The sequence below is a fragment of the Mastomys coucha genome, unplaced genomic scaffold, assembly GCF_008632895.1.
Source record: "Mastomys coucha isolate ucsf_1 unplaced genomic scaffold, UCSF_Mcou_1 pScaffold15, whole genome shotgun sequence".
NCBI lineage: Eukaryota > Metazoa > Chordata > Mammalia > Rodentia > Muridae > Mastomys > Mastomys coucha.
The window spans coordinates 143,173,560-143,198,941 of record NW_022196897.1 but is presented as its reverse complement, the minus strand read 5'-3'; the positions used below and the strand labels follow the sequence as shown (position 1 = coordinate 143,198,941).

General features: G+C 44.8%; 1 protein-coding gene across 3 annotated transcripts in view; it reads left to right on the top strand.

Annotated features, from left to right (window-relative positions):
• Mroh8 (maestro heat like repeat family member 8) overlaps positions 1-25,382 on the top strand; it is a 78,578-nt gene that overhangs the window by 15,585 nt on the left and 37,611 nt on the right. For all 3 annotated transcript variants that reach the window (XM_031372545.1, XM_031372543.1, XM_031372542.1), the window contains exons 4-8: positions 1,376-1,498; positions 10,020-10,099; positions 11,189-11,333; positions 12,673-12,768; positions 15,008-15,112. In XM_031372545.1, coding sequence (XP_031228405.1) covers positions 1,376-1,498; positions 10,020-10,099; positions 11,189-11,333; positions 12,673-12,768; positions 15,008-15,112 — 549 coding nt within the window. The remainder of the gene's footprint in view (positions 1-1,375; positions 1,499-10,019; positions 10,100-11,188; positions 11,334-12,672; positions 12,769-15,007; positions 15,113-25,382) is intronic.

Genomic DNA, 25,382 nt, shown 5'->3' with positions numbered 1-25,382 from the left:
AGGGGGTAGCAGGGAGTGGCAGGGGGTGGCAGGGGGTGGCAGGGGGTAGCGGGGTAGCAGAGAGGCTTCTAGAACACTGGTAACCGCCTTTCTTTTGGGGATAAATGCATATTCTTGGTTTATAAAGTTTTACTAAATTCTACATTTTTATGTGTAATACTACTTCAACAACAACACACCAGAAGTCAATCTGTTAGTCACCACTGTTGAGGTGAAACATTTCATTTTTAAAATTTGGAACTATTCTTTGTGTTTACTATCACAAGGTTTTATAAACATTTTCCTTTTAATACAGGATTTATAGATTGCTGCAGTGAATTAAAGGAAAAGAAAGCCCCACTTCGTTAACAAGGGATAGATAACGGAGAAAATAATCATGAGGTTATCTCAGATGCTGTGATAGCGTCAGGTGCGCTTAGGAAGGGCGCGTGACTGTTTCAAGACAAAAGTTATGATTCAACTCCTAAAATACATGCAGTTATAGCAAGAAATGTAGAGAAGGCAGGAGGTATAAGCCACAGAAGCAAGAAAGGGCGTCATGGAAGTTAACTGACTGAACCTGTGAGTGCCTCAGGGAAAAAGCCAAGACAAGACTTGGCGAGGTCTCCTGTATTGCTCTGGGAAGTGCCTTGCCATCCGTGGGTACTGTTGAACTCCTCTAGATAAGGAGTTACCTCATCAAATTTAAATTTGAGAGAAATGCACCTGGCCACAAAAAGAAAAAGGACACAAACAAACAAAAACCAAAACCAAAATTCTGAGAGCAAGAAACCCGAGATAGTGGAAGGCTCCTGTAATTCCAGCCCTTGGAGCAGGTGAAGGTCTTAAGATGGCTCCTTGTCCTCAGGGAGTGTGTACTAGCTTATACCATCTGCAATGGGAAAAGACTAAGAGACTCTTGTTATTGATTGTTTTGTTATTGATTTTCAAGACAGCGTTTCTCTGTGTAATAGCTCCAGCTGTCCTGGAACTCACTCTGTAGACCAGGCTGGCCTCAAGCTCACAGAGATCCACCTGCCTCTGCCTCCCTCCCGAGTGCTGGGATTAAAGGCGTGCGCCACCACTGCCCAGCACGTTTGGGAATCTTAACCTAGCAGCAGACAGAGAGTGGGTGGGCAGAGTAGTGAAGCCTGAGGTGGGGAGAGAGCTTAGTGTGGCTGAGGCCTGATGTGAGGCCCCCAGCCACTGCGGTGGTAAGGGTGTTCCTTGGCACACTTGTGTAATTTGTGCACTCCTTATAAAGACTGATTTGGATAGAGTAAGATGGCATATGCTTAAAAACATTTCAAGAACTTTGCAAAAGTCCTTTACGTTTATCAAATGAGATTGTGATGTGTAATTGGGTTTTTACCATTTTTCCAAATGATAAATTCAGGATGAATCTCAAAAGTTGAAGTTCCTAAGATCTTTGTCTTCTTTGAGCCAAACTATACCTTACGACGAAAGCACGGAATCATTTATTCACCGGCACACAGCAGAAATAGTGCACCTTCTAAGTGTAAGTACCGTGGGCTCAGCAGGGATCTCTGCAGTGCTGGAACTCTTGCCTTGGCCCATGGCCTTGTCATCTCATAGTAGTGTCTGCTTATAGCAGTACTCAATTAATCCCACTAAAATTGACTCCAGTGCAGTAGTGACGGTGCTCCAATGTTCTGGGTTTCTGAGTGAAAGACACACACACACACACACACTTCAGCCTTTATACTTCTATATTCCTTAAACAGCTCAATGGCTAGGCCACTTCCTAACCTCCATGTGGCTGATGTATGCTACTCTGATATTCCCCAGTTATTATGTACTAAAATCTATATTCCATCTTTGCTGCTCCAGACCCAGACCTGCAGTCCCCAGCACCACATGACCACTGTCTCTCTGTGTTCTGCACCTCTCAGACCTGGTGTCTGCATTCCTTTCCCACCATGGTGGCTGTATCTCTTCCTGCTCCTCCCTCAGCCCCTTACTCCGGAATCCTAAAGTCCTGCCTCTGTCTCTCTGCCCAGTCATTGGCTGCCGGCAACTTTCTTTACCAATCAAAACCAATTGGAGGCAGGGTCCCATGCGGATTCTGGTGCCATTTAGGGGACTAGATCAACATAATGCAAGCAGCATTAGACCAAATCCACAACATTTGCTCAGAAAGGAAAATGCTCTGAGATATGACTCAGGTGTAATCATCTTAGAAATCATTTTTTTAAAAAAGGAGAGAGGAATTGCATTTAAGTTTTTCATCAAAGTAATACTTAAAGAGTAGTTTGGGGGCAAAGGTTTTCAAATGCTCAGGTGCAGGTGTCAGCTTTGTCTCTTTATAGCTGTGTGGCTTCAGGAAATTATGACTGTCTTAGTTTCTCACTGATAAAGTAAGGAACAGCTGTATTTACTTCACAGAGTTATTGTGAGCATTTAATTAAAAAATAAATGTAAGCTACATACATAGTCTCTGACACATGGTCCACATCTGAGAAACATGATAGGCCTGTTGTCACTGTTGTATTTATTTTCCAGTTTGTACTTACTTCGGCTACCTTCTGCCAAAACTCGTCTATTCATAACACGTCTTACTAAATAGCTGCCAGTCCAGACACTGGCACTGAGGCCACAGAGAAGGTGTACTCCCTCCTCCTTAGCGTAGCAAGCTACAAACACTTTGTGGGTCTCTGACAAAAAAAGTTTAAATGAGTATATAGGGGAATAAAGGGATGGATGGTCCATGTGAGAGGTTCCAGAAAGATTCTGCAAAGGAGTGATGCAATCACTCCCAGTTAGTACTTCCTGGGGCTTTAGTCTTCTGCTGAGAAGGGCTCCCTACAGTGTCTCCAAACCTCTGAACTTCTGAGTCTGTCACAGTTTACATATCCCAAAATATGATCAGTTCTCCCCAAACAAGAGATCTGTGGAACTTGTTGGGCTGACAGGAACCTTCTAAAAATGAAGGCTAACCAGCTAACAGCTTTGCCAGGAGACACAGTTACAGGGTCCTTCAACAACTTTAATTCTTTTCCTCTACGAGTTTTCAGTTACCTAGAAATGACATCGATTTGAAAAGCAAGTAGATCAAGCACTATTACAAATAATTCATCAAGAAGAACAGATTGAAAGAATGCAGATTTATGAATTATTTCAACTTTCTAGTTGGCTGTGGACAGCCACAGGACCAAGACAACATAAATAACTTTCCAAGTTGTGTTTGCGCCAGGATTGACGGCAATAGATTGTCATGCGGTTCAGCCGGCCAATCTGGAAAAGCCACCCATGCAAATCTCAGGCAGCACAAGCCCATTATTTCTCTGCCAGTAGACCCAGCCAGTGGTAACATGCTGGTTTGGGTATCTATCAAAATGTGCTGAGAAGGGGTTCTGTCTACAAAACTCCAGTAGTTATATCCATGAAAAAATTGCATGGATGGTCGAATCTGCTCTGTCACTACAGCCATGCGTACAAGGGTTGAAAAAGCATTCTTCCAGCACCAAGAGGACAGGTGCACAGCAGAAGCAGCAGTTCTGTGGCACCTCATGAGGAGGAAAAGGTTGGAGTTGATGCAGAGAAAAAACTTGAAGGCATTAGTTCACCTTTCTTGGCCCACCTTAAAGAATGGCTATGTAAAGTACAGTTTCTATTGCTGTAATAAAACACTAAGACCAAAAGCAACTTGGAGAAGCAAGGGTTTGTTTCACTTACCCCACCAGATAACTGCCCATCACTGAGGAAAGTCAGGAGGGGTGTTGCTTGTGGCTTGTTCCTCATGCTATGCTCTTCTTGCTTTGATAGGACCACCAGCCCAGGAGTAGCACCACCCATAGGGAGTCAGGCCTCTCACGTGAATCATCAATCAAGAAGTACCCCAGAGACTAGCCCATGGGCCAATCTAGTGGGGGAGTTTTTCTCAGCTGAGTTTTTCTCTTTCAAAATAACTAGCTTGTCTCAAGATGACATAAAATTAGCCAGTGCAAGTGCCAAACACAACCCTTGAAGGTGTCAGTTTTCTTTTCTTGACCCCTATAATCCACAGCTTGGCTTGTGCATAAACAAAAAGCCCATCAAACCAAAACAAAATGTGCAAAGGAAGGCAAGCAGATCCCTATGCAGCAGATCCCCATGCAGCAGATCCCCATGCAGCAGATCCCTATGCAGCAGATCCCTATGCACCAGATCCCTATGCTGTAGATCCCTATGCTGTAGATCCCTATGCACCAGATCCCTATGCACCAGATCCCTATGCACCAGATCCCTATGCAGCAGATCCCTATGCAGCAGATCCCCATGCAGCAGATCCCCATGCAGCAGATCCTTATGCACCAGATCCCCATGCAGCAGATCCTTATGTACCAGATCCCTATGCAGCAGATCCCTATGCTGCAGATCCCCATGCAGCAGATCCCTATGCAGCAGATCCCCATGCAGCAGATCCCCATGCAGCAGATCCCCATGCAGCAGATCCCCATGCAGCAGATCCCTATGCAGCAGATCCCTATGCTGCAGATCCCCATGCAGCAGATCCCTATGCTGCAGATCCCCATGCAGCAGATCCCTATGCAGCAGATCCCTATGCAGCAGATCCCCATGCAGCAGATCCCCATGCTGCAGATCCCCATGCAGCAGATCCCCATGCAGCAGATCCCTATGCTGCAGATCCCTATGCTGTAGATCCCTATGCTGCAGATCCCTATGCAGCAGATCCCTATGCAGCAGATCCCTATGCAGCAGATCCCTATGCTGTAGATCCCTATGCACCTCCAAAGCAAGCCTCTGCTAAAGCCCACAGAAAGGGCTTTCATCACTGTGAGTAGGAAAAGATAAGTTTCAAACACAGTAAAATTCAATTTAAACAATTTAAAACACCAGGAGACTGACCAGAACAAAAAGGCAGTACCAGGTGCTGGCGAGGGTACAGAGTAAAGTTTTAATACACTGCTGCTGGAAAGATAAAATTGTGAGCCAGCTTGGATCACAGTTGGGTATTGTCTTAAAAGGTTAAATATACTACCACATAATCCAGAAATTCTATGGAGATGTAGACACAAATGTTATGGCCACTCTGTATGGGAGAACAAAACACTAGAAATAACCCAGATGAGCGTGGATAAATAACTTGTCTAAATAGACTGACTACTCAGGAACATGAAGGAATGACTTTTTGTTTTGTACTTGGCAGACTCTCGTACACGCACACAGATGTAAATAAAAAGGCCTATGGTAAGGAGATCCAGCCTTGGCTCGTCCTCGGTGCTTCTTCATTCGCCACAGCCAGCTTGGGACTCTATCCTTTACATCTGGATCCATCACAACCTGCCTACTCGGCAAATGCTTTAGTCTCTCTAAACCTCAGATGCCCTAATATCTGCCAGGATTTCATTGAGACACTTGAGACAAACTCATTTTTAAAAATCTTTCTTCTGTTTCAGTTTTGGGGAAAATATTTCCATGATAGTCTGGGAATCTATTCATGAAGACTCAAATCAAGATAACTAGTTTTGTTATTTGTTTGGCTAGTTGGTTGGTTGGGTTGGGTTGCGTGGTTGATTTTTCTTTCACTGTGTAGACAAGGATGGCCTGGAACTCAGAGAAATTCAGATTCCTCTGCCTCCCACCACACCGGGCAAATTCAAGGTAGCTGTTTATTCTAATTACTTCTTTATTCACATCTGTTCCTCCTGTTCTCAAGGCAGATCCATTTCCTACCCTCCCTTCAAGTTTCCTCTCCTCAGAGAGACTGTTGTAGCTCCCTGCAACTATATATATTCTCTAGAAGAGAAGTGGGAGCCTAAAGAAATAAAGGGAATCAGATGGCGAGAGGGAATAAAAAAAAAAAATGGGACCAAGGCATGGTGTGCTTTCAGTCTGCCATGTATATTCAACTGTGTAACAAGCAGGCAGGTAAAACCCCGCCCTCAGTCCGCCAACATCCCATGGCCCAATCAGCATCTTCATCTGCAGCCTCTGGAGGCGGGAGTTCCAGCATAGCAGGAACTTGGAGAGAGGCGGGATGTTTGTGGCAAGGCAAGGTCTGAGAAAACCAGCTCCTGGCTGGGAGAGGGTCCCAGAGTGTCTTCAGGTTTCCGTCATGGTGCTTCCCTGCGCCTGGAGGGGTCTTTACAGAGTTGGTTCTCACTGCAGCTCCACATACCTGTGACACCCATCATGCAAACCCTGGCCCTGGGGTGACTTCTCTCCCTCCCCCTTATTTTAAAAATTGCTTTTTTTAAAAATGTCGTATAATGTATTCTGATCATCCCTTCTCCCCAGACTTCTCATTTTTATTAAGATTGTTTAAGATTCTTTCTGGAGGTGAGCAACAAAAATTAACTCTAGCTCACTGAAGTGTAAAACCGACAACAAAAAAGGGCGCTGAGGGTCTGGAGCTGTGGCTCAGTGGTTAAGAGCACTGGCTGTTCTTCCAAAGGACCAGGGTTCAGATTCCAGCACCCACATCAGGCAGCTCACGACTGTTGTAACTCCAGTCTCAGGAGATCTGATGCTCTCCTCTGACCTCTTCTGGCACTCTGTGTGTGTGTGTGTGTGTGTGTGTTTTATACAGACACACTGATGTGTTTATAAAAAGATAAAGGTGTAGAGTATGTTCTGGTGGAGGTATGTGGTGAGGTGTGGGGGAAGGAGGTGCCTCAGTGACCTTTGCTGAGGCATCCCTTCACCTTGAGGGATCAGTCACACAAAGGTATAGTATAGTGTTTATTCAGGGTATGGGGAGGGGTGTTAGGAGGTTGGTAGAGGCAGAGGAGAGAGAGAGAGAGAGAGAGAGAGAGAGAGAGAGAGAGAGAGAGAGAGAGAGAGGGAGAGAGAGAGAGGAGAGAGAGAAGAGTAGAGGCCAGCCATGAGCACATGAAGAGACTGGGGTTGGCGGGGGGAGAGGTTGAAGGGAAGGAAAGGCAAGAACAAGAGCAAGAGAGAGAGAGAGGATTATAGTGAGTCAGGCACATCTGAGTATTGCCAGGTAACTGTGGGCAGAGCTTAGACGGAATGCTAACAAGCTCCAGAGGAGCAAGGTCTCAAAGGCAGGGACTGCCCTACTTTGTGTATAACTAACACACTGGGCAGCACCCAGTTTGCCTGTAACTCAAGTCCCAACTCCTGTTAGAAAGCATCTGATTGGCCCAAGTGAGATCTGTTTTATCACTTGGGTCAACTAGACAAATCTCTGACAGGTTCACGTGGTAGTTAATTGACTTCAGGGCTTCTCGGCTTGTGATCTTTGTGGGCAAAAGGGATGATTATTGTAATCCAGGCAGTTACCCCAAGACGTTCCTTCCTCATAAGTATCTTATAGGCAAAGACCAGACTCTTGCTTCTGAATCCTTGTAGTAGCTAACATAATTGATAGCGAAGGACAAAGCCTTCAATACCTAAATGATTAGAAGAAAAAGGAAAGATCATTCTTGGAGCTGGAAAGATGGCTCAGCAGTTAAGAGGGCTTCCTGTTCTTCCAGAGGAGGGAGTTAAGTTCTAGCATTCACATCTGTGGCTTGTAGCCACCCAGCACTAACTCGGGGGATCAGATACTTTTGTCTAGCCTCTGAGCACCTGTACACACAACATGTATGGACACACAAAAACAAAATGATGATAATGTTTTTTTTAAAAAGGGAAAGGATCATTCTGACAGAAATGGTCCAAAGAAATCAGAAGACATTAGACCCGAGGTGTTGCTGGCCAGCGGCAACAATAAGAATGGGTTTTCTGGAATATGGAGTCAGGAGAAAATTGGCAAGCCATGTTTATGTTACCTTAATCCACGTGGAAGGTTCTTAAAAAACTAGACAGCACTCAAGTGTGATCACTCAGTCATCTTTCATTTAATAATCTCTTTGTTACAGGCCAACAGGTAGAATAGGTGAGGCAAAACCCCTCCCCCAAGTTCGTCAGGGTCTCTGGAGGTGGGACTTCCGATGTAACTGGAACCAGGAGAGAGGCGTGGCAAATAGCAGGAGGTGGGCAGAGAGGTGTGGCTAAGAGAGGCAGGCAGGGTCCAAAGAATCAGACCTCAGGCAGGGGGGGGTTACAAAGGATTCAGCTAAAAGGAGCCGTATTCATCAGCATGTGCGGTGTGTGCCTACAGAAGGAGTCACATTCATCTGCATGTGAGGTGTGTGCCTACAGAGAGCTCAACCATCAGGGCTGCTGAACCAATGAGAGAGGAGAGTGAATGCAAGCTGGAAAGGCCTAAGTCACCTTTTCCTGAGCCCGGGAAAGGCTGATTGAAGGCCAGGAAGTTCTTTGGAAGAGGATAATGCTAGGTTGCACCTGTGGTTTTCGTTGTGACTCCCTGAGAAGGTACATACGGTCCTGGAGAACTGTCAAGGCTGAAGACACAGTCTTAATGCTGTGTGCCTGCAGGCCGTAAAGCCATGAAGATAAGAGTTCCTTTAGAAAACAGGAAGCGACCAAGTCACCAATCAGATGTGAGTTTGCATCAGATGAGGAAAGCGCAGAGATGTGGCAGTATCTCCTAAGCACAGTCTGTGTCCTGTGAGGTTCACGAGGACACTGTGGGAGAACTCCATTCGAGGCCACTGTGCCAGGAAAAGGAGAGAGGTTCTCCCCACCAAGGGAGAGCAGAGGCTGTGGAAGCCATATGCACCAGGAGGGCTTTCTCTCCACTTAGCTGTGCTTCTTTGAATACATGTCTATTTTTCCCCATCTTCCCTCTTCCCCAAATTGCCTCTCTTTTATTTTGTCCAAAGGACCAGTGCTCCTAAATGTTAAATTCTCTGAAGATCAGCTAGAAATGGCCATGACTATTCATGCTAGTAATGCCCTTGTAGAGGTGGGAAGATCATGAATTCAAGGTTAGCCTTGACCACATAGTTTGAGACCAGCCTGGATTTCATGGGATCCTGAAACAAAATGTCTAAGTTGGTGATTATCGAGAAAGAATGTCAGAGAGGTCCCAACTCTAGATTCCTGAGGGAATTTAGTTGGCCTTGGTGTCTCTCCTGAATAGTTGAACTGTGACCAGTGGGACAGAATGATACAGCAGAGATGTGGCTCTGAAGTGTGAAGTGTTCATTTCCTATGGGCCAGGGCAGTTCCTATGAAATGGTGGATAATCAATGAGATTTCACCCCACTGACAGTCACTCACATGAGCATGATCCAGAACCACTCTAGAGCCAATGCTCATCTGCAAAACTGCATGAGTTTGTCTCAGCTGACATCACTTTGCCAAATGGCCTGAGTCCAAGCAAGTGGCAAGAAACTGCAGCACACCACCAGAAGTTTTTTGGTGTGTTTCTTTCTTTCTATGTATTTCCAGTATATAGAGCTCAACTATGCAATGTAAGACCAATCCATGCGTGTCGCTAGTGCAGAATCGTTCATCACGTGTCCTTTCATGTGCTTGCTTCAGCAAAACAGGCTTTCACCCATGTCTGCTTTAGCAAAATGTTCCTTCATGAATGCCACCTTTTATCTGTGTCCTCTTCAGGAAAACACCCCTTCATGTGTTTACCCCAGCAAAATACCATCCAACACAATGGACTTTCCAAAGAACCCTTAAGGTTCTGCTTCAATGTCAAGTTGACAGGTAGAACCAACCAGCACAGCCAAGACCCTAGAGACACGGCTTTTGTAGAGAGAAGGGTTAGAATATCTAAACTGGAAATAAGCCCTGATGATAATGATAATGAACAGCTGACACAATTATTAAAGGCTACCAGGAGTTATGAATTAGCTCACTTAATACAACCCATGACAGTTAGTTGTATTATGGTACAACTATGGTATGTATCTATGGTAGTACTGTTGTACCATTTTACAAGTGAAGAAACTAAGGCTTAGGGAGCCATGAGATTGAGCCAGCACAAACAGCAAGTAAGAGGACAAGGAACAGCTTGTAGCCTGGTTCTTGAGAAGAAGTTAGCCCTTGCACAGTTGTGCCACCGTCCTATGGAGCTGAGAGCAGGGCCTCCTGGCCAGCCTCCTGGTTGCCTTGACAGGTCATTCACATTTCCAATGACTGGCCCTGTGTGTTGGCGCATTTTCAGATGACTTCTTTTCCTCTCCCCACAGGTGCTGGTTCAGGAGGAGCCTCTGCACTCTCTAACCAGCCTGGTGCGCCAGGAGATCTTTGTCACCATCACTGACCTCAGGTGACACCTCCCACATGCACCCTGGTTTCCCAGTCAGGGTCATAGATTGCTAGAGCTGATTAAAATGGCTGTTGAGATGGCTCGGTGTGTAAGGGCACATGCTACCAAAGATGGTGACCTGAGTCTGATGCTTGGGACCAACACAGAGGAAGGAGAGAGCCAGCTCCCACAAGTTACTTCTGCCCTCCACACGAGTACTGTGACAAGTCTGCTCCAACACTAAATAAATAAATGTACATCTTAAAATCCCCCACATATTAACTTTAGAAAACTATATGGGGACTCATCCTTTTTCGAGAACTTTAATATCATGTGTGATGGCTGATCTTGGTTGTCAGCTTGAGAGACCTGGGAAGGAACCTCAGATGAGGATTCGCCTCCATCAGATTGGCTTAGGGCCCTGTCTGTGAGGCCTCTTCTTAATCGCTAATTGATATAGGAGGGCCCAGTCCACTGTAAGAGGTGCCATTGTTGGGTCGGTGAGAAAAGTAGCAAACTGTGAGGCAGGATGCAAGCCAGTATGCTGCAGTGTTCCTTACTGGTGTCTGCCTCAGCTCTTGCCCCCAGGTCCCCATCTTGGCTTCCCCTGCTGATGTAACCTGGGAGATGCAGTAAACCCTTTCCACCCCAAGTTGCTTTTGGTCAGTGTTTTGTCAGAACAATGGAAAGCCAACTAGAACATCATGAATGCTACCGTCCAATCTAAAAGACCTTGACGGAATCTCTTTGGAGTTCAGCCCTATCCAAAGTGTACTTAGTGGACAGAGACCCTCATACCTGCATCAAGATCCACATTATAAAGTCTGAGGAGTGTACAGGGGATGCCCGGTATTTTCCTCTCTTGGAAATGTGTTCCTCTGCATTAAGCACTGCTGCAGGCTTGCAGTGCTGGCCTGGAGAGGAGCCTGGAAGGCTCAGGGTGGGTGTGGGGTGGACACCCTTCCTCCAGCCTCTTGTGAGATCCCTGAGGTGCAGCTCCTCCATGCATCTATTTTATGAGTGCTACACCAACCAGTGTGCCCTTCCTGTTTTCATTAAGAGCCAAGATATGAACCTAACATCAGATTCTTCCCAAACGGTCTTCCCCAGTTACCAAGATGTGTGCCTGTTGTTTGGTTCTGAAGATCGAGAGGACTTGTTTGAGCTTATCACCAAAAGTATAATCTCTCTGCCCAACATGAGCACCCCTATCGAGCTGCCGACGACCATGTCCAACCAGGCCACGGAGCAAGAGGTAACTCACCTTGTGCCCTAGCTGCCCTCCCTTCCCCGGGTCAGCTGCTCTTCACCTTTGGTTGGTTGGAGACCAGCTAAACCCCAGCAATGTCGAGTCTGGTGAACAAAACCAAACTCCAGCTTTCTCTTCTGTCTCGCGTCACTGTCACTCCCGTCAGACACACCAGAATAGAGCATCAGATCCCATTATAGGTGGTTGTGAGCACCATGTGGTTGCTGGGAATTGAACTCAGGACCTCTGGAAGAACAGTCAGTGCTCTTAACCACTGAGCCATCTCTCCAGCCCTCATTCCTCTTTCCTTTGCTTTGGATTTAAAATAAAGTGGGAGCTGGGCTTGGTGGCTCTTGGGAGAAAGACACAGATAGATCTCTGTGAGTTCAAGGTCAGCCTTGCTGCTCTACACAGCAAGTTCTAGGGGAGCCAGAACTGCACAGTGAGGCCCTGTCTCAAACAAAACAGTAACAAAAAATAATAAAATGTTTAAGTTGGTCACTCATGTGCTCTGCAGACTCGCCATTTCCTTTCATTTCTGATGCACCAGTTCTCTGTAGAGCCTGGTGTGCCACCACCACCACCATACCCAAGTTTTATTTTAAAACTTAAATTTTAATTTTTTATTGTTAAAATAGTCGTGCATGCAGTATTACATGTTGAACATTCCCCCACACACACCTAACTCCTCCTTTCCCTCCTCTTCCACACTCCTACCTCTTTCCAATTTACTGGCATTTCCTGAAGGGCCATATCTTGTGCTAAATGTGACAGAAAGTAGAGGCGAGAAATGTGCAGTCTCCCTCTTACAGCGTACCCTCTAACATAGAGAGACAGGACGCTGCTAAAAAGTATGTATGCAAAACAAAACAAAAGAATGTCTGCTGGTGGAAAGTACACACAGTGTCCTTTATGGAAGCAACCGCACAATGCTTTGGTGCAAGGGAAGGGAAGGGAGCATACAGGCCGAGCAGAGAGCGGGGAAGGGAGCATACAGGCCGAGCAGAGAGCAGTTCCATGTTTGGCTGCTAAGCAGCCTGGTAAGGGAATTATGGAAGGCCACTGTTTCAAGTGACTCCCTGTTTCAGGACGTGAGAGTCATGGTATTTTGATGATGTCAGTGTGGTTCCCCAGATGTAGTCCATGAACCCTGATCCCAGGAGTTTTAAGGTGCTCATTTAAAATGTTTTATTTCTGTTTACCTCATGCCACAAACTGCCCACAGGTGCCTTTACTCTGGGCCAGGCCTTTGCGTGGAGTCTCAAGGTGCTGAGTGGGACTCTGTGAATGTGCTTTGGGGACTTTGGGTAGGAGGGGAGGCTTTGCTGACTCTGCGCCTTTTTAGAGCCTCTACAGGGAGACGTTCCAGGCCTTCTCTGTGATGCTGCAGAGTCTGGTAGTAAAAGACCCACATCTGGAATTCTTTGACAACATTTTTAAGGTAAATGAAATTTAACCTTACGGGTAAATTAACTTTAGGGGACAAAGGAAATTACTAAGAATTAAGTTATTTAAGGCAACATTGTAGCTAAAAGTACTATCCATTTTTTAAAAATTGTGTGTGTGTGTGGGGGGGCGATATTTGCACCATGGCCCGCATGTGGAGGTCAGAGGACAACTTGCAGGCTTCTGTTTCAGGCGGCTTCCAAAGCTTGATGTGGTGTGGTCAGACTTAGCAGCAAATGCCCTTTCTCACTGAGCCATCTCACCGTACATACAGCTATCAATTTTGAAACAGAGGCTTGGGTTTGAATTCTGACTGCCATCCATGGGTCACAAATCCTTCAGCCACAAAGTTTGGTTTCCTCACTGTCTATACTGAATAGATATCCTCTAATAAGTATCTCAAACCATTATTAGTTTTCTTCCCTGTTCCTTCATAGCAGAGAAGAGTCAGTCTCCTAAGTTAGCAAATAGGCACTTCCTACTTTGTAGGACTCAGTCTGGAAAGTGACCGCTTGCCTCCCCCTCCTCTGCACATCCTAGGCATCCATCAGGGCTACTCACTCACACTCACAATCATTCAAATGTTTTGCTCTTGCTTCTTTTTAAGACGCAGCCACCCCAGGATGAGAGGACCCTTAGTTGTTGGCACCCTGTGTGCCTGAGCACAGACAGCACCCCTTGCCACACCTGACCCTGACCCCGTTTCTTATTCCTCTTCTGTTTGGGCATCAATAGTCAGGCTGGGTTCTGGCTTTGTCCAGCTGTACTTGGCACTTTCCTGTCCTGGCATCTGATTAAACCATTTCTTCTGTTGAAAAGTTGCTTTCTTGTTGTTGTAGTAAATCTCCAACCCCAACAAGCCCATGTAAAACCACACAACTCAGTTACAATATTGATAAGCTGCGCGCCTTGACTGGGCAGATTCACCACTACACCACTCTGTTCCCCAGCTACGACATCCCTTGCTACTTGCTGCTTCTCTAGGCCACGTGGTTCCGTTTATCTTCTTTCCACCTCCTCTTCCTCTGTCGTTCTTTGTCTCTTCCATCTCCTAGCCTCCCCCTCCTCATTCCTCTCTCTCCCTCTCTAAAACCTCCAGCCCCACCTTTCCCTGCCACTGCCCAACCACAAGTTCTAGCCTTTATTGGCCGAGTTAAAATGGAGAGAAGGCTCACAGTAATCCTCTGAGTACTTGAGGGCAACCTCTCTCTTTTTTTTTTTTTTAAAGACTTATTTATTATATATAAGTACACTGTAGCTGTCTTCAGACATTCCAGAAGAGGGAGTCAGATCTCATTACAGACGGTTGTGAGCCACCATGTGGTTGCTGGGATTTGAACTCAGGACCTCCGAAAGAGCGGTCAGTGTTCTTAACTGCTAAGCCATCTCTCCAGCCCTGGGCAACCCCTCTTGAGGAAACAGAATTAACATCAGAATATGAAGGGACTGAAACCACAGGAGGGCAACCCACTCTGGAGCTCCAGCTTTGGGGCCTCATCCTCCCTGGCACATCTGCCCAGGCACACCAAGCCTGCTTCCTCCATCTTTAGGTTTGGGTTTTTTATTTTTTATTTTTTGGTATTTTTGTTGTTGTTGTTGTTGTTTGTTTGTTTTTTTGAAGTCAGGGTTTCTCTGTATAGCCCTGGCTGTCCTGGAACTCACTCTGTAGACCAGGCTGGCCTCGAACTCAGAAATCCTCCTGCCTCTGCCTCCCAAGTGCTGGGATTTAAAGGCATGTGCCACCATTGCCCAGCCATCTTTAGGTTTTAATAGCATACCATTAGATATTTCTTTTCAGTGCAAATTTGAAAGGGTCAAAACCAACCAGAAGAATAGACTAAAGTAATGTAATGAAGGTAGATGGATCTAGAAACCAGCTTTGGAAGGAGCCAGGACTTTGTGCCTTGTTAACCAACCCATTACTTCAGACATAAACTGCTTCATCATTAGGAGTGGTTTTTAGATAGTGAAGTAATGTAGAGTTTCTTGATTTGCATTTTGGGGGGGTTGATTTGGGTTTTTGAGGTTTTTCAAGACAGGGTTTCTCTGTGTAATTCTGGCTGTCTTAGAACTCAGTCTGTGGACCTGGAACTCAGAGATCTTCCCAAGTGTTGGGTGGGACTGAAGGTGTGTGCCACCACTGCCCAGCTCAATTCATATTTACTTTTTAACACAGTACAAGCATTACTTCAGACCTTCCTGACAGACCATCTAACCTTCCTCATTTTTCATAGCACATAGACCCCTGGTTACAGTCCAACAAAGACCATGAGCGGGAACGGGCTACCACTGTCATGGCCCAAGTCCTCAAATGCTTATCCAGCTATCTCAATCTGAAGGTGAGTAGCCTTGGTTGAGGAGGAGGCACCCGAGCATCCTCTATAGTTCTCTTTCTGTAACTCAGCAGGGACCTTGCACTCCCCTGGGAGTGGCTCCTCCTTCACCTCCTTACCCAGTGTTATTCTTAAGTCTGCCACAATCCTAAAATGTGCTCAGTTTGAAGCCACATGTTGTCTGTTAATCTGTGTATCCCTGTTAATCTGTGTATCCCTGTTATTTAGCATGACAGCTAAAACATATAATGCAGTAAAGGTTTTTGAATAAATGAGTGAAAAGTGTAAACTAAAATGTCTGAGGCATGTTACAGAACATTTGCTCACACTGAACCTTGTGATTGTGTTGTTTACTGGAAAAACCTGTTACTAGTTGTGGTGTAGCTCACCCTTAAGCACACACCTTTAATCCTTCTGGCTGGAATTCAGACATGCCCTTAGTATACACTTTTAATCCCAAACAACTAAGGCAAAGTTAGTTTGTACAAGGAAGCACCAATGTTTGAAAGTGATGTCTAATTGAGTGGCAGACAAAGTGATGAATCAGAGAAAGATTTGACAGAATGGGATATGTCCAACTCTCATGAGAAGAGAGAGGACAGGGAAGCTACCTGAGGGGCAGTGCAGAGAGAGTGGGAAGCAGTTTTTACTGAATCAGAGGTACAGAAACAGGTTTCAGAGAGAGAACAAGCTAGACATAGGTGAAGATGGAAGGCACCAGAGAATGACGAAGAGCCATTCAATTCAAGAGAAACTGAGAGAAGCTGAAAGACCCTGTAGGGAGTTCCCACTCAAGTCCTGGGAGACATGCACCCAAAGAACATGACAGGCCATCTTGATGTAAAAAAACATGAGGCATTTTTATTTCGGAGCTCCGGTTCGACCCCCAATCTCACACAGGAGACCAGGAATTGACCATGAGGCCCAGGGGTTAGGGGTTTTATATAGGAAAAAGGTCTGAGGGAACGAAGGAATCAGGGTGGCTATACATGATTGGTTATTTTAAATGTAGTTAGTGCAGATTAGAGTTGAGAATTCCTAAAAAGGAGAGTGAAAAAGGAGTGCTTATTCGAGGTTCCTAATTGACCTTTAGCTAATACCTAAGAAAACCAGATGGCCCATGGTCCATCACTCAATGTCTGCCCGAGCATGTCCCAGGCGCCTGGGTACTGGAGAGGTCCTTGCATTATTGCCCTATCTCAGTGTTTTATGTCTTCCTGACCTGTCAGTCCTCCTAACAGATTATTTTGATCTGTATTCACAGGCCTGGCCCCTGTGGTTTTCAGTAATCCTCTCTAACACCGGTCTCAAATTTAACTCTTTTAATCCCAGGCTTACGTGGGCAAGTTCGTGCTGAATTTTTTATTTTCCTTTTCATTCCCCCCCCTTTTTTTTCTAGTAGATAGTTCTAATCATAGAACTAAATTATCAGTAGATTTTCCTGGCCTTGCAAAGCATAGTCTTGTTGGCATAAAATTAAAATCTGAACAGCACTTTTTTCTGATAAAAGTAACTAGTTTATTTAGCACATATGGACTTATAGTTATTTAATCTTTTTCTGAGCTTACTCATGGAGTCTCTAATGACTCTTGAATGGTTTACATAAAAGCAACATTTCTCTATATGTAAATCAATGACAGTTTTCAACTCTTTATAAGTCTTATGCTACAATGTTATAATGGATGTTTTTGTAGCTGCCCCTGCAGTCTCTAAGCACAGTTTTAACACCACTGTCAGGGGAACTCTTAACTCTCTTTTTTATTGTCAGGCACTACCTTACTGGCTCACAAGCTTCTTAGCTTCTCTTTTTTCTTGTTTTTATCTCTAGTTCTCTAGCCTCTTATTTTTTCTGACTCTCACACTAGACTTTATCTTTAAAAACTTTCTTTTAAACGTTCTATCTCTTTATTATGTCCTTTTACAATCTTTCTGCAACTCTTTTTTTTCTTCGTTTAAAACTTTTTAGCCACCTGTACTAGTTTTCTTAACAACTTACCCTGTATCTCTTTTAATTTTTGTAGTCTTTCAACTCCACCAGAAATCCAGGAATGACTGAATAATAGAGAACATATGGGAAGCCTAACACAGCTTCTAGAAATATTATTAATTAATAAGAGACTGTTGGACACCTGGACAGTCCTTACTTTAAAACGTTGGAGCATTAATCTTCAGCCTTCTGGCCCATGAATGTCTGACAGACAAGAAAAACAGGAAGGACTCGCCTACTCTGTCTTGGCAGATATATGCAGTCCTAGGCCTGTGTGTCCTTTTTGGACAGTGTCGTCTGCAGATGAAGAGGCAACTTTTGCCTAGTGGCTGTCTCGCCACAGCTGGAGCAGTTCAAATGATGCTCAGTTTCTTCTTTGAGTCTGAGAAAGGGGTAATGTCAGGCACAGACAGGTCTCTATCCAGATGAATAAATAGTATCAAATGCCATATTCTGTGGATTTCTGATGTTTTTGAAAAACAACTATTTATATATAGTAATCTGGACTATTGTCTACGAACTACTCTCAGTTCTTTTTTCTTGAAATTACTCTAATAATAAACTCAGAGCCATGAATTTGCTAATTTGGCCCTAAATTCACAGGTCTAAACATCTCAGATCTGTTTATAATAGCACATTTCAGATCTGTCTATAATATCAGCAAAGGTGGACTAGATCGAAGCTCTCTCTTCTGAGAAAATGAAAGAACTATTTATAAGCCTACTTACAACTTTTTACTGAAACCAGAAATTTCTTAACTGAATACAGAAAACTTTATCTTTTGATTTTTAAGTATGCGCAGTAGAACTGTATTAGCTACACCTCACAGTCAATAAGAATACCATTGTACACTCAATTTTAACAACAAATTCTCAATTTAAGAGCTCTTACTTATTTCTTGTATACTAGTTTAACATGTAAATGGTTTGTAACCCAAGCCTTAACTTTTACCAATTACTATTATAGATATAAATATCAAAGCAAACTTTCTGAGAATAAGCTGTATATCTGAAGAAATACTTAAATACCTGACCAAATTCTAGTCACACAATGTTTTTAGTTTAAGTTGTCTTATACACTAATTAAATTATTTTCAGTATAGGGTAATTATTATCAGAATGTCATTTTACCAAGGATAATATTGATTTTGTACCAAACAGGAACATATGAGCTTAACTCATTAACAAATTATAAGGCTTTCTATAGCTATACAATTAAATCTGGCTATTTTTTTCCTATTTTAAATATTCTAGAAACATAACAATGACAACCCTCTCTAGCCCCAAAGCCCAGGGAACTGGGTAGATGACTCATCATAACTTCTTCAAGCTGAACGGGGGCGTAGAGATATAAAAAGGGGGAAAGGAAAAACAGAATTAGTCTTCTAATGTTTGTGTCTTAACTGGATCAGGCTGAAGCTCAGGACACCAGGAGTTCAAGCAGGTGGTTTAGATGAGGAAATTCACCAAGGCTGTATATTTCTGTAACATATAAATCTCAAAACAATCTTTCAGTATTATTAAGATATATATTTTTGTTTGATTATTCTAGCTGTATTTGACCAAGGACCAGCAGGCATCTCCCACTGGCTCAGTAATAGTATGTGCAAAACAGCCTCTTCTCAGTAACAGCTATACCTGTTCTAGATTTCCTTCTTCTACTATTGTTACACAGAACTCGTCTACTTCAGTTGTGCCTGGAACAGGCCTAAAAACCTGATCACAGAACTGAGGTGTACACTTCAAAAGGAGTCAGCCTCCTGAGGTAGTCAGTCAGTGACATCTCCTCACTCAGAGGTGTTCTAGATTGATCCCTGCTATAATCTGTGGAGAGACCTGCATGCCTTCCCCATTCAGGCATAAAGGTGACCCAAGAAATACTTCATTATAGCTAAAATTGAGATTTAACATTGTTTCCTGGCCTCCACAGTGTTTTAATAATCTTAATTGATTTCCTAGATGTAGTTAGCTTGGAATTTCCACAAAGGAGCTGTCTTAAAAGACAGTGTCTCTAAAGTTAGAGATAGCAGTTAGGCACTAATTGTCAGAGCAGTCCCACACAAGGCAAAATTATTTTACTGACTAAAGAGAAGTTATAGGGTTTCTCTCAATAATTATTTATGTCACAGCCAAGGAATGTTAAAATACGACCCTCAGATGCTTGCCTCAAGACAGACCCTGAGAGTTTATCTTGGGGCTGCCAGGACAACCCAGTCTGAAGAATGAAGAATGACACCACTGCTCCTCTGTCTTGAACCTGGCTGCTTGATTGTACTGACCTTGATGTGACCATCTCCTGCCTATGTAACTTCTGTAGTTTGCCCTGTTCTCTGTATATCATATAAGCCTGATTTCTACATTGTACAAATGGCCTTCAGTTTCAGCACTCCCTTGTGTCTGTTTCTGTTTGTCATTTTCAAGGCAAAACTAACTCCTTTTTTCATTTGTCTCCAGATTGTTCATTACTTGTCCCCACTTCACTAGACTCTATTTTCTAAGACCCTTTTCCAAACATTTTATTACGCCTTTTTACTACACTTTTTCTACATTTACACACCCACAGTCCTTCTGTGACATGCTTTTTCCCTCAATTTAGGCCGGTTGTCTCTTTCTCTCTCTCTTTTTTTTTTCCTGCTTCTCTGTTCCTCAACAACTTGCACTAATCTCTCAGCAACTTGCAGTAAATCTCTTAATAACTTTTTTGCAACCCTTAACCGTATAAACATTTCATTTTTTTCCTTAGCTCAGAGCAGCCTGTAATTTTCCTACAGCAAAGGGGCTTGTCTCCGAGTCGTTCTCTGTTCTAATTGGCGTGCTTGGATCATGTGACCCAACTTTGGAGCGTGCTAGAGTCCCTTTACCTAGGTGATCACCCACAAAACTACATCTCCCATCAGTCCTCCCAGCCATCCTAAGCCACAGCACACCAGAGCTACCACAGAAGTGGCGGCGGCCCGCTGGTTGCCAGTGGGAAGGGGGCAGTCCTCCGTGTGCTCTCTTTCTCTCTCTCTGTCTCTCTCTCTGTTTCTCTCTCTGTCTTTCTCTCTGTCTCTCTCTCTGTCTCTCTGTCTCTGTCTCTGTCTCTCTGTCTCTCTCTGTCTCTCTCTCTGTCTCTCTCTCTGTCTCTCTCTCTCTCTCTCTCTCTCTCTCTCTCTCTCTCTCTCTTTTTTTCTCTTGGCCCCACCCCACCCCCGCAGCCACTGCCACAGCCACCTGCTTTCAGTGCGGGCAAGCAGCACTCACTCCCTGCCTGCTCAGCTCCACCAACCCTTGAGCTACTTGCTTGCTCGCTCTCCCTCTCAGCCACCATGGCAGCCGCTCGCTCTTTGCCTCTCATGCTCAGCCCTGCAGCACTCTAGCTTTCATTTCAGCGTGGCAAGCAGTACTTACTCCCTCCTCTTGGTGCTCTGTGAGTGCAGACTCCCACACACTGCAGAGTGCCTTATCAGTCTCTGCTGTGCAAGTTGAAACTGCTTTTAAAACAAGTTAAGCTAAATCAAAGTTTTAACCATTTTTTTCTAGCATGAAATACAGTATAACAATTATAAGCAAAGCATGACTCTCAAGGCTTCAATATTCAATCACCACAGTTTACAAGATACCAATTTAATAATTTTTGAACCAGATGATAAAGACAATATTTTACCCAATTAATTTATTTTGCAAAAACCTACTTGGTTGTTCAGTAGTCCCTGCCCATTTATTCTGTGTCTCAGCTGCTGGGCCCCACTCTCCAGCCATACCTGACCTTGAGGAGCCCATGCCAGTGGAGCTGCAGATCTCCCTCCCACTACTGAGGGCAGCAGTACTAGGACTTGAATCTGAAAGTAAAGCAAAAGGATGAACCCACAAAGGGGCGACAGACCAAATTTTCTCAGACAAACAGCCCACAGATGGCCATTTGGTCTGCCTTTTTTTTTTTTTTTCCTCTCTTTAACTTTAAAAGACAAATTGTGTAGAACAAGATACCAAGAAACACAGAAAAAAACAATTATCACACAGACAGCTCTGACCTTGCCAGGTCCATGAACACAGAGAAAGACAACTTACATACAGAGATAGACAACTGGGCCCAGTAACAAACATTAGGTACACAGATAATCACAACCAAATCACAGAGTCACTCAGCCCGTGTGCCTGCCACGGCTTCCGAGATGGACCGGTCACAAAATACACACTCACCCAAGTCTGGTCTTGAATAAACCAGCTAAACACAAGCTCAGATGGGGGGTTATGCTCCCACCTTCTTCTTGGCAGGAGGACTCTGTCTCCCTCGTTCAGAAAACTAATAGTCAAGCTCTCTTGACTTTCCACTACCCCAGGCTCAACATCAAGGGTTCCTGCTACCCCAGGCTCAACATCTAGGGTCCCTACTCCCCCAGGCTCAACATCTGGAGTCCCTGCTTCTCCAGGCTCAACATCTGGGGTCCCTGCTACCCCAGGCTCATGGTCTTGGCTTGACTTTTTTTGGAGCACCAAGTGATTTCCTGCTGGAGTACTTACTACTCTGCATGTGCCTCAGACTCTAGCCTCTGTGCTGCCACCACCATGGTATGGCTAAAGAGAAGGGTTTTATTGTAGATAGAACAGCCAGAGGCATCTGCCAGAGTCCAGAGGAGAGAAAGGAGTAGACCAGTATGGCCAACAGACTGGTCCTGTCTAGAGCTATCTGCAAGAGAAGAGAGGAGAGCAGGGCATAGAGAATAGAGAAACTAGTGAGAGAATCAGGAGTGGAGCACAGCAAACACATAGTAGAATTGCAGGGTTATAAGGAGAAGGAGTAGCTGCAGGGAGGAGAGTCTGAGAACTGGAAGGGGTTTATGGTAGGGTGTAGCTTCGAATTAGTTAAACCACTTTGGCTCCCAGGGCACTGCACCTGCCCAAGAGCTTTGAATGAAAGAAACACATGCACCAGCTAATTTTGATATGCCTTGACTAGTTTAAAGGTTGGGCACTTCTTCACCTCCCCATGGTTAGCAAACACTTCTCTCTAGTATTCCTGAATTAGCATCTTTTAAAATGTATATTTCATCTCTGCTACCCCAGACCCGATGGGCAAGTAGCCCCTAGGGCCTTACAGGCTGCCAGGCCTCACAGGCTGCTGGGCCTTTAGGTTTCATCTTTTTGCTTGCCTGTCACAGCAATTCTCTCTTCTTCCTCCCTGGTCCCTGGCCTGAGAAATCTAAAAGTGCCACCCCATCTCTCTACCCAGCCATTGGCTGTACAGCAATTCTTTATTATCAATCAAAGCCAGCTGAGTGCAGGGACCCTCAGGTCTGGGAGTGCAGCTTTGGGAGCTGAGTTAAGACAAAGCCTTAGAAGCAATTCCCAACAGTAAGAGAGGAAGTGAGGAGGGTCATGTCTTAGTTGAGGTTTCCATTGCTGTGGTGAAACACTATCACTAAAAGCAAGCTGGGGAGGGATGAGTTTATTTGGCTTTTACCTCTAAACTTGCAGTCCATCATTAGGGGTGTCAGGACAGGAGCTGATGCAGAGGCCATGGAGGGTTGCTGCTTACTGACCTTGCTCCGCGTGGCTTTCTCAGCCTGCTCTCTAATAGAATCCGAAACCACCACCAGCCCAAGTGTGGCCCCACCCACAATGGCCTGGGCCTTCTCTCAACCGTCAGTGATTAAGGAAATGCCGTACAGCAGGATCTTTTTTTTTTTTTTTTTTTTTTTTTTTTTTTTTTTTTTTTTTTTTTTTTTTTTTTTTTTTAGTTTTTTTTTAGTTTTTTTGAGACAGGGTTTCTCTGTGTAGCCCTGGCTGTCCTGGAACCCACTCTGTAGACCAGGCTGGCCTCGAACTCAGAAATCCGCCTGTCTCTGCCTCCCAAGTGCTGGGACTAAAGATGTGCACCACCACTGCCCGGCTACTACAGCTGGATCTTATGGAGGAATTTTATCAATTGATGTTTTCTCCTTTCATATGATTCTAGCTTTTGTCAAGTTGATACAAAACTAGCCAAAACTAGCCAGCACAAGCCAGTTGTGGTGGTGCACTCTTTATTTTTTTAAGGTTTATTTATTATTATAATTAAGTACTGTCTTCAGACATACCAGAAGAGGGTATCAGATCTCTTACAGGTGGTTGTAAGCCACCATGTGGTTGCTGGGATTTGAACTCATGACCTTCAGAAGAGCAGTCGGACTCTTATCCGCTGAGCCATCTCTCCAGCCCAGTGGCACACTCTTTTAAACCCAGCACTAGGTAGGCAGAGCTGAAGACCAGCCTGATCTCCACAGTGAGTTCCAGGACACCCAGGGCTATGTAAAGAGACCCTATCTCAAAACAAAGCAAAACAAAACCCTAACAAACACAAAAAAATTAAAAAACAAAAAACAAAACAAAACAAAAACTAGCCAGCAGAGGGTAGGACTTAGAAATGCGTCAAACAGTGCTTATGATACTGAGGAGCCTGAAGGCCTGCATGAACTTTGCTATACTTCTAGACTGCACAAGTAGCCAAGTCTCTTCTGCCAGAGGTAAGGGAAATGACTCCTTTCTCCTTCTGTCGAAGGTGTCAAGTTCCAAAGAAATCTGAGACTAATGGCTACTCCGGGTGTCTATTTGCATATCAAAGTGTCTGCTTGGCCTCTAGGCTCCCTCTGGCCCTGGGGCTCTTATACTGTCCACTACCCTAAACCTCTCCAGCCCAGGGCCTTTATTTCCTTTACCCCAACTTCTTGGCCAAAATCTTGGTTCTCTCTGGTCCTCTCTTGGTCCCTTCGCCCCTCCCTCCTCTTCCTCTCTCACCCCCTCTCTCCCCTTATGACCAGGTTCAGTCTGGACTCTTCCAGAGCCTCTGGCTGCTCTCTCCCTCTTCTCTACAATCAAATTCTCCTCACCTGTATCTTGGAGCTGTCATGTCCGCATTTCATTCTGAAGGAACGGGCTTGGCAGGTTGCTGGGGGGTGCCGGCTTCTTTCTAACCACCAGAGAGCCTCAGAGAGCCTAGAGGCCAGGCCAAGCCTATTTCTGGATACCTGGACTGCCGTTTAGAGACTGGGGAATTGGAGCTTCCTTAGGAACTGACACTGTAGCATTTTCTAAAAAGAAACCAGGATTTGTTTGATAGAGCCAGGTATGGTGAGATGGGAGGGGTGTCTTGGTGGGCCCATGCAGAGGCATCCCCTCAACCCCCGCCCCGAGGTACCAGCCATTGGACAGGTATAGTATAGAATACAGTTTATTTAGGGTATGGGAAGGGGAGTTGAGAACATAGTAAAGACAGAGAAAGACAGAGAGAAGGGGAGGGAGGGAGGGGGGAAGAAGAGGAAGAGGAAGAAAAGAGGAGAGGCCCGCCAGAGGAGGAGGGGAGAAGGGAAGAGAGGGAGAAAGAGGTCAGAAAGAGAAGGGGCAGAGAGAGTGCGAGAGAGAATAAGAGAGTAAACAGCCCCTTTATAGGAAGCCAGGCCTACCTGCCTGTTGCCACGTAACTGTTGGGAGGAGCCTAGAAGGAATGCTATTAGATACAGTTTGTGTCCTTTTCCGTGAGCCTTTATTCTCACTCGGGATCCCTTTTTAATCCTCAGTTTCTCTGTTTCAGTCTCCTGCTTCTCAGTTGCTGTCAATCCTCTGCCCTAACGTCTACTAAAAAGAACCCCTCCCCCAACTATGACCACCTTTCTGTGTCTGTTGCCTTTTTCTTCTGCAAATCAGTGTCTCTTCTCCTGAGTAGGTCTTGTAGCCACTGGGGCTCCCCCACTCTCCATCATTTCTCCAAACTGTATATTACTTAAGTTTTTTTGGGCAGAGATAAAAAAGCATCTGTTCCCACAGACAGACCAGAGTGAACCGTGCTAGCTTATTACAGAGCATGGGTGATCGCAAGTAGCCCTCTCACCAGTGTCTTACCCCAGCATGGATGAGTCTCTCCTTCCACTGTCCTTCCACAAAACTCCTGTAGCCAGTGACCTCCGGTCATCACAGACTGCCCTATGATTCCGACATCAGCATGGTGTTCCTCTAATTCTTCAAATGATCTCTCTCTCTCTCTCTCTCTCTCTCTCTCTCTCTCTCTCTCTCTGTGTGTGTGTGTGTGTGTGTGTGTGTGTGTGTGTATGTGTGTGTGTGTCCCTGGGATGATCTTTAGAGAGGACTGCCAGGATAGGTGCTTAGCCTGGTCTCACTGGTCCTATGAGCATCTAGAAGTTCTATGCAGAAGCTTGGTGGTTCACTCTACTGTGTTTTTTAGTTTTCCATTTTAATACTTAGAATCCTTACTTAAAATTTTAATTCATTTTAAGCTTCATTATTTTTTTAAAAATTACAAAAAAAAAAAAAAAAA